This window comes from Lontra canadensis, unplaced genomic scaffold (assembly GCF_010015895.1).
Source record: "Lontra canadensis isolate GAN:19392208 unplaced genomic scaffold, GSC_riverotter_1.0 scaffold33, whole genome shotgun sequence".
NCBI classification, from domain to species: domain Eukaryota; kingdom Metazoa; phylum Chordata; class Mammalia; order Carnivora; family Mustelidae; genus Lontra; species Lontra canadensis.
In genome coordinates, this window is record NW_022631027.1 from 896,077 (window position 1) to 913,202 (window position 17,126).

The 17,126-nt window shown below is 36.2% G+C and overlaps 1 protein-coding gene across 1 annotated transcript in view; it reads right to left on the bottom strand.

Moving 5' to 3' along the window:
* Positions 1 to 932: 932 nt before the first annotated feature.
* Positions 933 to 17,126, bottom strand: part of SELENOF (selenoprotein F) — a 45,439-nt gene continuing 29,245 nt past the window's right edge. Inside the window, exons 4-5 of the mRNA XM_032867049.1 lie at positions 4,481 to 4,530; positions 933 to 2,049 (exon numbers count right to left, since the gene is read on the bottom strand). Coding sequence (XP_032722940.1) covers positions 1,918 to 2,049; positions 4,481 to 4,530 — 182 coding nt within the window. The 3' untranslated portion in view covers positions 933 to 1,917. The remainder of the gene's footprint in view (positions 2,050 to 4,480; positions 4,531 to 17,126) is intronic.

The following is a 17,126-nucleotide window of genomic DNA, read 5'->3' on the forward strand; positions in this document are numbered from 1 at the left end:
CTATAAAATGGCACTTTCTGGATCAGTATTTCTCTCTCTTTTTTTTTTTTTAAGCGCTTTGAGCTGTTCTTTGATTAGAACTGGTGAAAAATAGTTGGAATTGACGGATTAATCTGAGCCTCCCAATTAAAATAGTAGAGCTTGGTGGATACATGGTTATTCATCAACTCAAGAACTTCAAGCTCTATGATACTATGGGGTTCTTTAGCCTCTTTGCTCTCTCATAATAACTTGAATATAATAACTTGAATAGAGTTTTTAAGCTTTTCTTCATTTTTTTTTTAAACCAATGCCAGCACTCATTTAACTGGCTCTTCCTGCCCAGACAGCAGTCCAATTAGTTTCCTGTGCCAATCCCAGTTTTGAAGTTTCATCCTTTCTATCCTACTGTTCATCTGTAGGTGGTGGCACCTCCTCCCACTGTTTTTCACACTGTCCCTGACGGGCTTGCCCTCCCTCTTGTTCTGAAGTAATAATGGCCACTGGGGATTAGTGCCCCACCATGCAGGGTCTTGTACTATCAAAACGATGGCTCTCCCATCACTCTAAATGATCAACAATAGATCCTAGTCTGTTTGCCAAGACTACTCATAGTATTTTATTTTGATTAACCAACTTGCCTAGTAGGGTTTACTCTCTTCATGGCTTTACAAATGTACTTAATTTAAAATAGAAGATAATACAAAATGCTAGTAATAGTAACCAATCTCTTAAAAATATTCTATAAAAACATTTCCTGGTAGTGTCTTTAAAGATTTCCAAATATCCTTCATTGACAGCTTAATTCTTACTTTTTTATTTTTAAAGTTCTAGATTAAAAGAGTTTATCCTGAGATTAAGTTGACATAAGATTAGACCAATATGATAAGAGGTTTAAATGACCTAAATTCATTTGGATGAATGTTGTTCTTTGTGAACCACCAGACAAAAGGTCAAGCAAGAAAAATCATTTTTAATAGCTCATAAAAATTCTGCATTTTAAAAGCTATTCCTTAAAGGAGATATCAATCAAAAATGCATTCACGGATAAAAGCACTTGGAGAAACTGCTAGACAAGTATAAAGCAATATTACTCACAATAAGTTTGAAACACTGTAGCCATCTTAACATTCTGGATAAAACAGGGCTTCTATGAAAAAAATAAAAACACACTGAGAAATGCAGCATTTTTAAACAGGAGAGGACAAATCAGAAAAATTTCAAATTCGATTTTTTGGGAAACTTTATTTATATTTTGATCTTAAATGATCATTTTTTATTTTCCTGTAAGAGTGGGAAGCACAAAAATTTGCTAAATATCAGATCCACACAAATCCTCCTGAAGGTTTTCTGTGTAGCCTTCATTAATGCAAATCTCTGAATGTTTCACTCTTACTGTAGATCTTGAATCTGTTTTACAATAATGAAGCCATAAAGTTTTACCGCAGCACATTCATTATGAACTATAACATTTCTACTAAAAGGACAGCCGGGAGAATGAGAAGCAGGCAATCTGTTGAGGCTCAGTGGCTCTTACTTGCTTTGTAGTTCTTACTGGTGCTTTCAGAGCGCACACAGCACATGCATGGGGCACAGTAGGCATCTCCCTTATTAACCTCCCTAATCTAAAAATCTGTTGTTCATAAAACTGGACAAATTACAAACTATCATTTGCATAATTAGCCAACTCTGTTATGAAGCATTTCGTTAGTGGTACCAACAAATGTGGAAGGAAGGAAATGTATGAGAACTGGGTTTTGTTAAGCTTGCCGACTCCTCAGATACCGTGGGCTGTGCTACCACTTCCACTGTTAATGAGATGTTTAATGCCTCACAGAAAGTGATCAAAGGAAGGAAGCAAAACTAAAATATTCTCTAGGTACTGTAGTATTTCATCTGATAAAGTAACAAAAGGATAGGACAAAATTGAAGCAAGATTTATATGCGTTCCAACTTTTCACTCAGGAATTCTTCTACACTGTCTGTGTTCCATTTGAGGATGCTTAATTCTTCAGCAATGTTCCCGTTGTCATCCAAAAGCTTTAATACAGGATCGGAACCACGAACATACTACAAAAAGAAGGACATGATTTTTATCTGCTTAGAAGAGCCTTCTCAGCCTCAAGCAAAAACCAAACGATTCAATCCAGGTTTAGCCAATTTAACAGTAATTTTAAAAAGGCTTATAGATTATGATAGGTGTTACAGGATTTCACAAGAGGAGAACTAAGTAATTACATTTACCTCTAAAAAGAAAAACACCTGTTGGTATCGAGATTGTCTGAAATTTAAGATGACTGAATGTAAACAAATATTTATTTTATACACAACACTCAAAGTCCACATGAGCTTAAAACCTTGAGAAGACAAGTTTAGGATGAGAATGACTGTGTAAGACCACTGCTGGAATAGGCCGTGCACCAAATTATCAACATTCTGTACTGAGTTTTGAATTTTCCTTAAGAAATACATTTTTTGTATTTGTATTTGTAATTAGTTTGTAATTAGGCTGGACTCTGAAACTCGAGACCCACTAGTTGACCCTAGTAATATCCGACAGGACTGAGCAATTCTAACAGTGACCAACATGATCACTAACATTGACAAACACAATCCCAGTTCATTAAGAAATCAATCTTCAGTGCTAAATTAAGTAGAACCACATAACCCAAAAGGCAGCAGTGATGATGAAAGCAGCTCTTAGAATTTCTTTCAGCAATTTATGCTTTAGTTCTCTAGTTTGTGAACTCTAGCATTTGGTATATTCTCTACCCATTTGCAATGAATACCATTACTACTTAACTATTTTTGATTAGATCATCTATAAGCTATTTTAAAAGATCTGACTGTTCAAAAACTCTTTTTAGTCCACAAAAGATAAAAATTTATGTAGAGTGTAGCTGTAAAAATCCTCAACAAAACATTATCAAACCTACTAATGTATGAAGGAATTATATACCATGACCAATTTGGATTTATTCCAGGTCTACAAGCCTGGTATAACATTTAAAAATCAATGAATACATCCCCACCAATAGGCTAAGTAAGAAAAATATTGTATCAACAGATGGAGAAAAAGCATCCTGTCATATGCTTCAAGGTGGCTGAATCTTGGGGACATCATACTACGTGAAATAAAGCAGCCATGATAGGATGAATACTGCATGATTCAACTCCTACGAAGTTCTAAAATAGCAGAAATCACAGAAACAAAGCAAAAAAGGGTGGCTGGTCAAAGAGCTGGGAGGAGGAGAGGGGGAATTAGTGTTTAATGGGTAAAGAGTTTGTTCTACAAGATGAGGAAATTTCAGATCTGCTGCCCAATGGTGAAAAAATATATATATATATGTATGTATATATATGTAACACCACTGAACTGTATGTTAAAGAATAGTTTCGAAGGTAAATTTAATATTATCACAATTAAATTTAAAAAGTGGGCTAAAGAGCTGAACAGATACCCGAAATAAGATAACAGATACCCGAAATAAGATCTACAGATGGCAAACAGGCTTATGTAAAGATGCTCAATTAGGGAATGCAAAATAAAATGAGTTAATACCATGTACTTATTACAATGGCTAAAATGCCAAGCACTGACAATATTTAATGCTAGTGAGGATGGGGAAGCATAGAAACTCACGTAACCAGTGGGAATACAACATAATACTGCCAATTTAGAAGACAGTTCGAGAATTTCTTAAAGAGCTAAACAATTTTACTATATGATCTAGCAATTGTGCTTCTAGGTAATGAGTAAGTTGAAAACTTATGCCTACACAAAAATGTGTACAGCAGCTTTACTCATAATTGCCAAAGACTGGAAGCGCCCAAGATGTCCTTCCATTGGTGAATATGAAAACCATGGTACAACAGAATATTTATATTATTTATTTCTTATTTTTATTTTTTTTGATTATTCGTATTATTTAGTGTTACCAAGAAATGAGCTATAAGGAAGATATGGGAAGAACCTTAATTGCATACTGCTAAGTCCAAGAAGCCATTTGAAAAGGCTACATGCTGTATGATTTCAACCATATGACCTTCTGCAAAACGTAAACTACAGGGAGTTAAGATCAGTGGTTGCCAGGGGTTTGGGGGAGTGGGTGAGGCAGGAAGAAATATGAACAGGTAGAGTGCAGGAGATTTTTAGGACAATGAAACTATTCTGTAAGATACTGTAATGGTATATACACGGTATTATATACATTTGGCAAAACAAGAACTACGCCATACAAAAAATCCCAATGCTAATTATGGAATTTAGTTAATAATGCATCCGTATTGGTTTATCAATTGTACCACATAAGTTCAAGATGTTAATAAAGGAAACTGAGTGGCAAGATACAATAAGGGAGGGGGTATATATGGGAACAGCATACTTTTGGATCAATTTTTCTGTATACCTAAAGTTACTCTAAGGTATCTAAAAAAACCCTTCGAATATTTTAATTAAAAAATATACTGGAAAAAAGGAATTCCAATAAAATCCTCTTACCTTGATTTGTAGTCCTCTGAATAGTTTGGGTTTATCACTCCTGACAAAAGCTTAAGAAAAAATTCCAATTATTCACTTCCAAACTCAAGCTAGCTAAAAGATTAATATAAAAAGTACAAATACACTCAATAAAACATCAGATCCTATATTAAAAAAACTAAGGAAATTCAAACATACAAATAAATGCAAAGGCGTATCATACTATTCAATGAGAAGAGTAAGTATTTTAAGATGTTAATTGTTTCAAACTTAATCCAAATCCCAAATTCTAATGGGATTCTGAGGGCCTGGTAGTAAAGCTCTGTGAGAAGAGTAAATAATGTAAGAAGTCTGGGTAGTTTAGAAAAAGTGAAATATTGGAGGAGAATTTGTTCCATTGTTAATAGATGATGTGATACTGGAATAGAAAAAACTGGTTAGGAAATCTAGAGAGCCTCAAGTATCTGTCATTGTTTAATATGGTAAAACTATCAAAGGGGTGTGTGTGTCTGGGGTGTATGTGTGAATTATTTAACACACTGGAGAAAACTTGTCAAACTAGTTGGGAAAAATAGGATACAGCTACCTATTTTTCTATCTTGTATCTAAATGAATTCCAGATGGATTAAGATTTTCAATTCATTCAACAAATATTTACTGCAGACCGAACCATATGCCAGACAAGAGAGATAAAGCTATACAAAACAAGATTCTTGCTCTTACGGAGCTTACAGTCCCTTGAGGAAGAAAGATACTAAACCAGTAATCACACTAATAATTTCAGCTGTGAGAAGTATTACAGAGAAGGTAATAATACACAACTTCAATATGGAATATAAAATTCTTCTTCCTTACTATGACCATAGAGTAAATGCTTTATTGATATGTCTACACAAAAATGAAAACTTCAGGACAGTTAAACACCACTAGAAACAAATTAAAAAGTAAAAATTAAAAGTATAAATGATACACTAGGGAAAATCTCTAACAATGTATCAAAGTGCTCATAAATTATTAAATACATAGTAGGTGGACAAATGGACTAAGGACAGGAGGATGTAATGTACAAATATACAAGTGGTCAATAAACATTTTAAATGTTCATTAAAAACCAAATGTCAAAACAATGAGGTATCCTCATTCAGAGTGCCAAAAATTAAAAAGAATATTTAAGGTTAGAGAGGGGATGGAGAGCGGGATTTTCCTGGGGGTTATTTGCGGGAGAAGTATAGACATATTTCCAGAGAGGTATTTAGCAACATGAACCCAAAGTCTTAAAATGTACATATTCTTTAAATCTGCAAGTTCCCTGTTGGGTATTTCTTTATTCTGAGGAAATAACTGTACAATATAATGCAAAGCTATATAAGGTCCTATTAACCACATCTAGAAATTTGGAAAAAATCTAAGTGTATAAGAAGCTACAGGTAAAATAAATTAATGTGAACCACACCACAGAATGCATCTAATCATTACAAATTAACCTGTTGGCCTTTTTCAAAGTGCTGGAACAAACAATCCTAAAATTTTTATGGAACCAGAAAAGACCCTGAATTGCCAAGGAAATATTGAAAAAACAAAACAAAACTGGGGGCATCACACTGCCTGATTTCAAGCTTTACTACAAAGCTGTGATCACCAAGTCCGCAATGTACAGGCACAAAAGCAGACACATAGACCAGTGGAACAGAGCTGAGATATGGACCCTCAACTCTATGGTCAAATAATTTCCGACAAAGCAGGAAAAAAATCTAGTGGAAAAAAGTCTCTTCAATAAATGGTGCTGGGAAAACTGGACAACTATGTATAGAAGAATGAAACCTGACCATTCTCTTACACGATACACAAAGACAAACTCAAAATGGATGAAAGATCTCAACATGATACAGGAATCCATCAAAATCCTGGAGGAGGACATAGGCAGTAACCTCTTCAACACTGGCCACAGCAACTTCCTTCAAAACATGTCTCCAACAGCAAAGGAAACAAAATCGAATATGAACTTTTGGGACTTCTTCGAGATAAAAAGTTTCTACACAGCAAAGGAAACAGTCAATGAAACAAAGAGGCAACCCATGGAATGGGAGAAGATATTTGCAAATGACACTATAGACAAAGGGCTGATACTCAAGTCTTTAAAGAACTTCTCAAACTCAACACCCAAAAAACAGATAATCATGTCAAAAAATGGGCAGAAGACATGAACAGACACTTCTCCAATGAAGACATGCAAATGGCTAGCAGACACATGAAAAAATGTTCATCATCATTAGCCATCAGGGAGATTCAAGTCAAAATCACATTGAGATACTACCTTACACCAGTTAGAATGGCAAAGATTAACAGGGCAGAAAACAACAAATGTTGGAGAGGATGTGGAGAAAAGGGAACCCTCTTAAACTGTTGATGGGAAATGCAAGTTGGTACAACCACTTTGGAAAACAGTGTGGAGATTCCTCAAAAAATTAAAAATAGATCTACCCTGTGACCCAGCAATTGCACTACTGGGTATCTACCCCAAAGATACAGATGTAGTGAAAAGAAGGGCCACCTGTACTCCAATGTTCATATAGCAGCAATGTCCACAACAGCTGAACTGTGGAAAGAGCCAAGATGCCCTTCAACAGAGGAAGGGATAGAGAAGATGTGGTCCATATATACAGTAGAATATTACTCAGCCATCAGAAAGGGTGAATAGCCAACTTTTGCATCAACTTGGATGTGACTGGAGGAGATTATGCTGAGTGAAATAAATCATGCAGAGAAAGTGAATTTTCATATGGTTTCACTTATTTGTGGAACATAAGGAATAACATGGAGGATAGTAGGAGAAGGAAAGGAAAAGTGGGGGGGGGGAAATCGGAGGGGGAGATGAACCACAAGAGACTGTGGATTGAGAAATAAACAGGGTTTTAGAGGGGAGGGAAGGAGGGGGATGGGTGAGCCTCGTGATGGGTATTAAGGAAGGGACATATTGCATAGAGCACTGGGTGTTGGACATAAACAATGAATCTTAGAACACTGCATCAAAAACATGATGTATTTTATGGTGACTAACAATAAAAATTATCCTATTTAGTGACACAGAAGCAAACTCCTATATAAAAAGCAAGTTTGAGATCAGTTTATTTCTTCTGCTTGTCACAAAAAAATTTAAACATATTTATTCATAAATCTTAAAAAAATTAAACTAGCAAATATAATATATGTGGCACAATACATATAACTTTTAAAAATGTTAACTATTATTTTAATAGAGGACTATATCTGGAGTGCAGGGTTTGGGTAAGTTTCATTTTTTAAAAAAATTTAAAAAGATTTTGTTAATTTGACAGAGCACAAGCAGAGAGAGCGGGAGAGGGAGGAGGAGAGGGAGACACAGGCTCTCTGTTGGGCAGGCAAGCCCGATATGGGGCTTGATCCGAGGACCCAGGGATCATGACCTGAGCTGAAGGCAGATATTTAACTGACTGAGCCAACCACGTGCCTCTTGGTGAAGTTTTAAATCAATGTTCTCCCTTTTTTGGACTGTTGATCTATATTTTACAATTTTTTTTTTTTTTCCCAGCAATGATCACATAAAACTGTTCAAATTAAATTTAGAACATATTTTTCTAAAATACAAGTAGGTTATTTCATATAAATATTTGATAGTTCTTAGATTGTATGGTTACATGAGAACTTATTTCTTAAACTTATAATTAACTAGCAATAGCATTATAGATATGTTTCATTATGAAGGTCTCTACTCTTTGTTTTACTGTCCTAAATGCAAGTAGTTTCTTTTTAAGATTAAGAACTTGTTGGAAGAGACTCAGATATCCTATCTATACTTCCCCTATAGAATTTAGTTCAAAATAAAGCTGATCATTAGTCTATTTATTAGAATTTCTTCTGTATTAATTCCATCCTTTAGAATTTGTCCAAATACTCTGCAGACTCCTGAATCCCAAAGCAAAAAAATGATCTCATGGTATCCTGTTGCATATTTTACACCATCCCTTTGGTAAATGCTATTATGCACACCTGTGCAAAACACTGGTTCCTACTAAGTGTGTTGTCTACTGCATAAGAAACATCTCTAGGGGAAAAGGACTGTTCTTATATCTTTTTTGAATCCATTAATAGAGGCTAGCACATTTAATAATATTCATTTATTTGAAAGATTTTTTAATAGGCTGAAATGAATAAATTTAATATGAGTCACTAATGACTATTTTCATCATTCTTTGCTCTGCTAAGCATAGATCTACAAAGCCTCCTAATCTTGAATGAGGGGGATATCTGTTAAATACCCTGTAGTAGCAAATCACATTTTACAAGTGGTGAATTAATTTTTTAACAGATACTTGGGTGCTTTTATGTACACATGGCAGTAGGATAGGCTATACAAGAGTATAACACTTGCAAAAAGATGCATAATAACTTTTCTACTTTACTTCCTGCTACTTTAAAAAAGCTCAATAACATCAGTTTGAAGATTCCTAAAGAAATCCATGTCACTGGGACGCCTGGGTGGCTCAGTCCAGTTAAGCATATGCATTCAGCCCAGGTCATCACCCCAGGGTCCTCTGATGGAGTCCCAAAAGTGGTGGAGGAGAGCAGTCCCTGCTCAGCAGGGAGCCTGCCTCTCCTTCTGCCAGCCACTCCCCCTGCTTGTGCTATCTCTCTGACAAATAAAATCTTAAAAAAACAAAAAACAAAACAAAACAGCCACTGCATTTCCAGAAAATGTTCTTATGCCAACTTATCTGGTAGTTATAAAGGCAGTTTTGTGAATAGTACTTTAAAGTGATCAAAATACACAGAAGTGATTATAAAACACATGAAATGTTTCAGCTTTTCACTCTGGATTCTTATAAGTAGGTCACTTGCACAGCTCCCTTAGAGATGAGCTTAGTTTTGCTATATGTATTACTCAGAAACCTGTAGAATTCTTCTAATTCAGACTCTTCAAAGGTAACTATAAACAATATTAAAAAAAAAAACCTGTAGAATTCTAATTCAGACTCTTCAAAGGTAACTATAAACAATATTAAAAAAAAAAAAAAGTATCTTCCTAGTTCCAGAAAGAGGGTAAAACTGGGAATAACATAATAGCGAGGATATGTTTTAGGATTAAAGAGAAATGTTTAACTTATTTTCAAAATAAGTGAAAATATAAATGAAAAAGACAATACAATTGGCTAGATGTAATGATACACCTTTGATCACATCAGAAGTAGTCGGTCATACAATGTAGTCCACTGGTTTTAAGACTTAATTTCATTGTGAGGGGTTACAGAAATTATGGTTAAGACCTGTGAACTATTATATAAAATTATAAGGAATAACAGATGTTTTCCTGTTGATAAAAAAAATAACCATTTGAATCATCATATATTCTAAATAAAAATGTCGTATATCATACCCAGAAATAATACAAAGAAAATGGCCAACAATAGCAGACAACAGAACTGAATTCTCAACTATGCTTAAGCAAGCTTCTGGGTACCTGAGTATCTCTAAAATAAGAAAATTTACTATTATATACACACCATATAGAGTGTAGAATTATGAGTCATTTGGGTCTTCCCAAGATGACAATTTAAAAGAACTTGAAAACATTCAAGAGAAAAGCAACTTAAATAACTGAAAAAATCTGAGGAGACTGGAGGTAGAACAATGAAGACAAATGAAAAATTTAACTTCTTAGTACAGAAAGATAAAGTCAGAAAAAGAATGTCTGAAGACTATAAATTTAACAGGATATATATTCACAGAATTACTGAATGGTTTACTCCGTATTTGTTGGTGCCATGCACATACTAAGTGCTTTAACTGTGTTATTTAATCCTCAAAACAATCTTATAAGGTGGGTTTTTATTGGTTTTAAACCATCTATTACCCATTTTATAAATGAGAAAAACTGATGAAGTGAATACTCATGAAGGATACTACTTACAGGAAAACTCCAATGTAGCCTCATGATCCTAAAGGGATTACTACTGGCATGAGAAGTTGGTATGAGACGTGAAATCACAGTCGGTATTAAATAAAAACTGAAAAAAAAGGTCCTACATTACTTTAAAAGTTTTTTCTGCCTTCAAAGGTATATGATTCTAATAATGAATTGGCAAAATATAGTCTGAGGTCCATAATCTAGGCTGCTGCTTCAGGAAGTACAGTTTTACTGGAACAAAGCTACACATTTAAATATTGTCTAAGACTACTTCTATACTACATAAGAAGAGTTCAATAGTTGTAGCATAGAGCTATTGCCTGTCAAGCTGAAAAATTTTATCTAGCCTTTCACACAAAGTGTGTGATATCTACATAATTAGGAAAATTTTTTTTGAGACACACACATATACTTAAGATTGTAAGACTCATGCTTAAGAAGGAATTGTCATCTATTATTTTTCATGCTACTACAAATGATAAAACGTTAGGTCCACAGGGCCACTGAAAGTGACTCCTGGCCTGGAGAAGGGGAAAGATAACCCTCACCCCAGCATGACTGCAGTTTACGAAGCTGATCCTCTTAGCTGGTTGAACAGGGAGGAAGCCCTGCTTTTCCTTGTTCCTGCAGCTGTGGCAGAGAGGCTAAGTGTGGACAACTAGGATGACTGCTGGTCCACCCACCAATGAGCCCACACCAGCCACAGGTGAGCCTCTCAACAGCACGGGGAGCAAACACTGCCCATAGAAGGCAAAGTGGGTGACTGCAATCAGCTGCACTGAAGGCAATCACAGCTCAACCACAATAGAAGGTCACATGCAGCCCACAGAGAGGTTACCCCTGGAGCTTGCGGTGCTGGTGAAAAAAATGGACTATGCTCTAGGGCACCACAAGACCACTTCCTCAGAAGGTCTGCTTTTTTTTTTTTTTTTTTTTAAAGATTTCATTTATTTGTAAGAGAGAAAGAGAGTAGGTGCACACACAAGCAGGGGGAAGGAGAAGCAGGCTCCTCTGCTGAGTAGGGAGCCCAATGCGGGACTCAATCTCAGGATGTGGGATCATGACCTGAGCCAAAGGCAGATGCTTAACTGACTGAGTCACCGAGCTGTCCCACAGTGTAACTACTTTCAAGACCAAAAGTTGTAGTTGACGTAATACACACAAACACAGAGTAAGACAAAATGAAGAGTGAGGCATCTGTCCCAGATGAAAGAACATGACAAAAATCACAGTAAAAGAGCTAAATGAAACATATAAGCAATATGCCTGATGAAACTTTAAACTGGTTAGTTTAACTCAGTGGATTTGAGAAGAGTAGATGAACACAGTGACAACTTCAACAAAGAAAATACAAAAAAGAACCATTCAGAATTGAAGAGTTCAATAACTAAAATGAAAAATACACTAGAAGGAATCAACAGCAGATGATGGAATGCAGAAGAATGGATCAGCAATCCAGAAGACAAGGTAACAGTAACCAAGCCAAACGTCAAAGAGAATAAAAAATGAGAATAGGTTGTGGAAAATATGGAACATCCTCCACTGTAACACATTCATATTACAGGGATGCCAGAAAGAGAAGAGAGAAAACAAGGGATCAGAAAATCTATTTTTTAAAAAATGGCTAAAATTTCCCTAACTTGAGGAAAGGAAACAAACATTCAGATCCAGGAAGCATGCAGAACCCCTAAAAAGATAACTCAAAGGAGGTCCCCAACAAGACACATAATAATTAAAATATCAAGGATTAAAGACAAAAAGAGAATCTTACAAGCAAAGCAAGAGAAAACAGTTACAATCGGGGAAACCCCATTTTTCACCAGAAACTTTGAGGGCAGAAGGGAGTGGAATGATAAATTCAAAGTGCTACAAGGTAACAACCTTCGAGCAAGAATACTCAGTGAGGTGATGGTTAAGAGCAGGAGAAAAAAAAAAGTTCCAGACAAAAGTTAAAGGAGTTCATCACCACTTAAGCAGAAAAAAAAAGGCCATAATGAGAAGAAAATTAGGAAAAGGAAAAATTCTCAAAGGTAAAGGTGGTAGATTAAGCCAATATGGAGACTGAAACACAAAAAGTAGCAAAATCAATTATACCTACAAAAATGAGTCAAGGTATACACAAAATAAAAAGATGTAAAATATGAAATCATACAAATAAAAGTGGCCATCGACTTTATATAGACTGTTATACACATAGAATGTTATATATGAACCAAATAATAACCAGAAAGAAACCTACGATATATACAAAAACTAAAAAGGGATCCAAGCATGTTTAAGAAAGCCATCAAAACAAAAGAGAAAAAGACAGAACTACAAAAACAACTACAAAGCAATTAACAAAATGACAATAAGGACACACCTATGAATATTTAATTAAATATAAATGGAATATGGGGCGCCTGGTGCAGTGGGTTAAGTGTCTGTCAGTTTCTCTCTTTTTGTTTTCATTTATTTGAGAGAGAGAGAGAGAGAGAGAGAGAGAGGTTGAAGTGGAGGGTTGGAGGGAGAAGAGGACTCCCTGCTGAGCAGGAAGCCTGATGTGGGACTCTATCCTGGGACTCCAGGATCATGACCTGAGCCAAAGGCAGTAGCTTAACCAACCGACCCACCCAGGCGCCCAAGTGTCTGTCTCTTGATTTAGGCTCAGGTCATGATCTCAGAGTCCTGAGATCAAGCCCTGCTTAAATTCTCTTTCTCCCTCTGCTCCTCCCTGTGTATGCCTGCATTAGCATTTTCTCTCTCTCTCTCTTAAAAAAAAAAAAAAAAAGTAAATGGACCAAATGCTCCAATCAAAAGACACAGGATGACTGAATGGGTAAACAACAACAAAAAGGACCCATCTGTATCTTGTTTACAAGAGACTCGCTTCAGACTTAGACACATACAGAGTGAAAAATGAAGGTATGGGTAAAGATATTCCATGCAAATGGAAGAGAGAGAAAAAGATTGGTAGGAATACTTTTATCAAAGACTGTAGCAAGAGACAAAGGCATTATAGAATGATAAAGTGGTCACTTCAACAAGAGGATTTAACAATTGTAAATATCTCTGCACCCAAAATAGTATCACCTAAATACACATAAAGCAATTATAAAAGGTATAAAGTAAGAAATTAGCAGTAATACAATAGTAGGTGACTTAAACACCCCACTTACATCAGTGGATAGACATTGTGGATAGAAAATCAACAAGGAAAAAAGTAGCTTTGAATGACACATTAGAAGAGACAGAACAGGTATAAACAGAATATTCCATCCAAAAACTGCTGAATATATGTTCAAGTGCACATGGTACATTCTCCAGGGCAGATCCTATCTTAGGCCACAAAGAAGTCTAAATAATTTTAGAAGTCTGAAATCATGTATCTTTTCTGACCATAAAGGTTTGAAACAAAAAATAAATTACAAGAAAAAAACTCGAAAAGCAAAAACACATGAAGGTTAAAAAAACACACTACTGAACACCAATGGGTCAACAACAACAAAAATCAAAGGGAAAATAAAAATATATATGAAGAGAAATAAAAATGAAAACACAATGGTCCAAAAATCTTTGGGATGCAGCAAAAGCAGTTCCAAGAGGGAAATTTATTGAGATACATGCCTACCTCAAACAAGAAAAACCTTGCCTTACATCTAAAGGAACTAAAGAAAGAACAAACAAAGCCAGTGAAAAAAGAGGGAAATGATAAAGATTAGAGTGGAGGGGCATCTGCCTTTGGCTTGGGTCATGATCCTGGCTGAGGTCCTAGGATCAAATCCCACATCGGGCCCCTTGCTCAGCAGGGAGTCTGCTTCTCCCTCTCCCTTTGCCCCTCTCCTCTGCTCATGTGTATACTCTCTCTTTTAAATAAATAAATAAATTCTTAAAAAAAAGAGTGGAAATAAATGAAAGAGCAACTAAAAATGAAAATAGCAACTAAAAAAAATAGAGAAGTTCAGTATCAATTTGTATTTCCACCATTACTCTAGAGCTGGTACTCTGAAAAGAGGAAGACTCATCAAGAAAAAGAGGGCTCAGTTCAGTATTTGCAAATCATTGTGATACAAATTAATAAGAGGAAGGATACAAACCATATCATCATCTCAATGGATGTATAAAAGGCATCTGACAAATTCTACCTTTGCTTATGATACAATCTTAAAATGAGTTCGGGTTAGGAGGGAATACACCTCAACATAATAAAGGCCATATATGAAAAACCCACAGCTAACATCACACTCAGTGGTGAAACACTGAAAGATTTTCCTCTAGGATCAGGAACAAGATAAGGACGTCCACGCTTACTCAACACAGTACTGGAAATCCTAGCTGCAGAGGAGTGATCATGACCAAATTTGTAAAGAAGTAAAACTGTTACCATTTGCAGATGACTAGATATTTTACATAGAAAACACTAAAGACCACCAAAACTGATTAGAACAGATACATTCAGCAGTTTCAGGATACAAAATTAATACAAAGAAATTGGTTTTATAGAAATAAAATACACTAATAATGAAGTAGCAGAAAGAGAAATTAAGAGAACAATTCTATTTAAACTGTACCAAAAAGAATAAAATACCTACAAATAATTAAACCACGGAAGTGAAACACCAGTATTCTGAAAACTATGGGACACTAATGAAAGAAACTGAAGATGACAATAACAACGGAAAGATATTCTGTGCTCATGAACCAGAGGAATTACTATTTTTTTTTATTTTATTTGGGGGGTGGAGAGAGAGAGAGAGAGAGAGAGAGGGAACATGACTGGAGGGAAGGACAGAGGGACAGTGAGAAGCAGACTCTGCTGAGCAGGAAGCCAGATGCCAGGTTGGATCCCAGGACCCCGAGATCATGACCTGAGTCAAGGAAGATACTTAACTGACTATGCCACCCAGGTGTCCTGGAGGAATTACTATTGTTAAAAATGTCCACACTAGGGGCGCCTGAGTGGCTCAGTGGGTTAAGCCTCTGCCTTCAGCTCAGGTCATGATCTCAGGGTCCTGGGATCCAGCCGGCAACGGGCTCTCTGCTCAGCAGGGAGCCTGCTTCCCCATCTCTCTCTGCCTGCCTCTCTGCCTACTTGTGATCTCTCTCTTTGTGAAATAAAAAAAAAAAAAACTTAAAAAAAAAAAAAAAGTCCACACTACCCCAAACAATCTACAGATTCAGTGAATTTCCTATCAAATACCAATAGCATTTTTCACAGAACAAGAACAGATAATCCTAAAATTTTTTCGGAAATGTAAAAGGCCGTCAATATCCAAAGCAATCTTAAGAAAAAGCTAGAAGTAACACAATCCCAGATTTCAAGATATACTACCAAAGCCGCAGTAATCAAAACAGTATTGTATGAGCACAAAAGCAGACACAGAGGTCATGGAATAGGATAGAGCCCAGAAATAAAACCCATGCTTAAATCGTCAATTAATCTATAACACAATATACAAAAGGAAAAAGATAGTAACGTCAATAAATGGTTTTGGGAAAACTGGACAGGCATATGCAAAAGAATTAAGCTGGACCAGTTTCTAACACCATTCACAAAAATAAACTCAAAATGGATTAAGGACCTAAATATGAGACCCAAAATCATTAAACTCCTAAAAGAAAACACTGGTTATAATCTCTCCATTATTGGCTTTAGCAACATTATATGGAAATGTCTCCTCAGGTAAAGAAAAAAATATAAACTGTTGGGACTACAGCAAAAACAAAAAGCCTCTACACAGCACAGAAAACCATCAACAAAACAAAAAGGCGACCTCATGAACAGAAGAGATGCAAATAACACCTGTGAGAATATACAACTCAACAGCAAAAACGAAACAATCTGATTAGTAACTGGGCAGAGGACCTAAATAGACATTTTTCCAAAGAAGACATATGTGTGGCCAACACACACATGAGAAGATGCTATCACTGATCACCAGATTAATGCAAATCAAATCCACAAAGAGATCATTTCACACAAATCAGAATGGCTAATATGAAAAACACAAAAAATAAAAAGTGTTGGCTATCATGTGAAGAAAAGGGAACCCTCATGCGCTGCTAATGGGAAAACAGTACGGAGGTTCCTCAAAAAAATTAAATAGAAAAACCTTATGATCTACTTATTCCACTACAGGGTTTTCAAAGAAATGAAAACACTAACTTGAAAAGATACACTTACCTTCTATGTTTCCAGCAGCATTACTTACAAAAGCCTAGATGTGGAAGCCACCCAAGTGTCCATCAATAGATGAATGGATATACTATACCAGGAAGGTTCTGGTCCAAGACAGCAACTCAGGAAGACCCTGAACTCACCTTCTCCACAGACACAAACAGACCTATTTATGGAGCAAGTCCTCCTGAAGAAATGAGGGCTGAGTAAACAGCTTCTTACAACAAAAGAGAGAGAGAGCGCATAGAGAATGGCAGGAGAGAGACAGTGGGACTGTGGTGGAGAGGGACAGTACTGAAGGTGAGCAGATTCTGTGAGCAGATTTGTCTGTCCTGTGTCAGAGGCTGCTACACTGACCCCTAGCCCACCTCAGCACAGAAAAAAAGCTGAGGTTTAAGAGAGCTTATAGGGGGCGCCTGGGTGGCTCAGTGGGTTAAAGCCTCTGACTTCAGCTCAGGTCATGATCTCAGGGTCCTGGGATCGAGCCCCACATCGGGCTCTCTGCTCAGCAGGGACCCTGCTTCCCTCTCTCTCTGCCTGCCTCTTTGCCTACTTGTGATCTCTGTCTG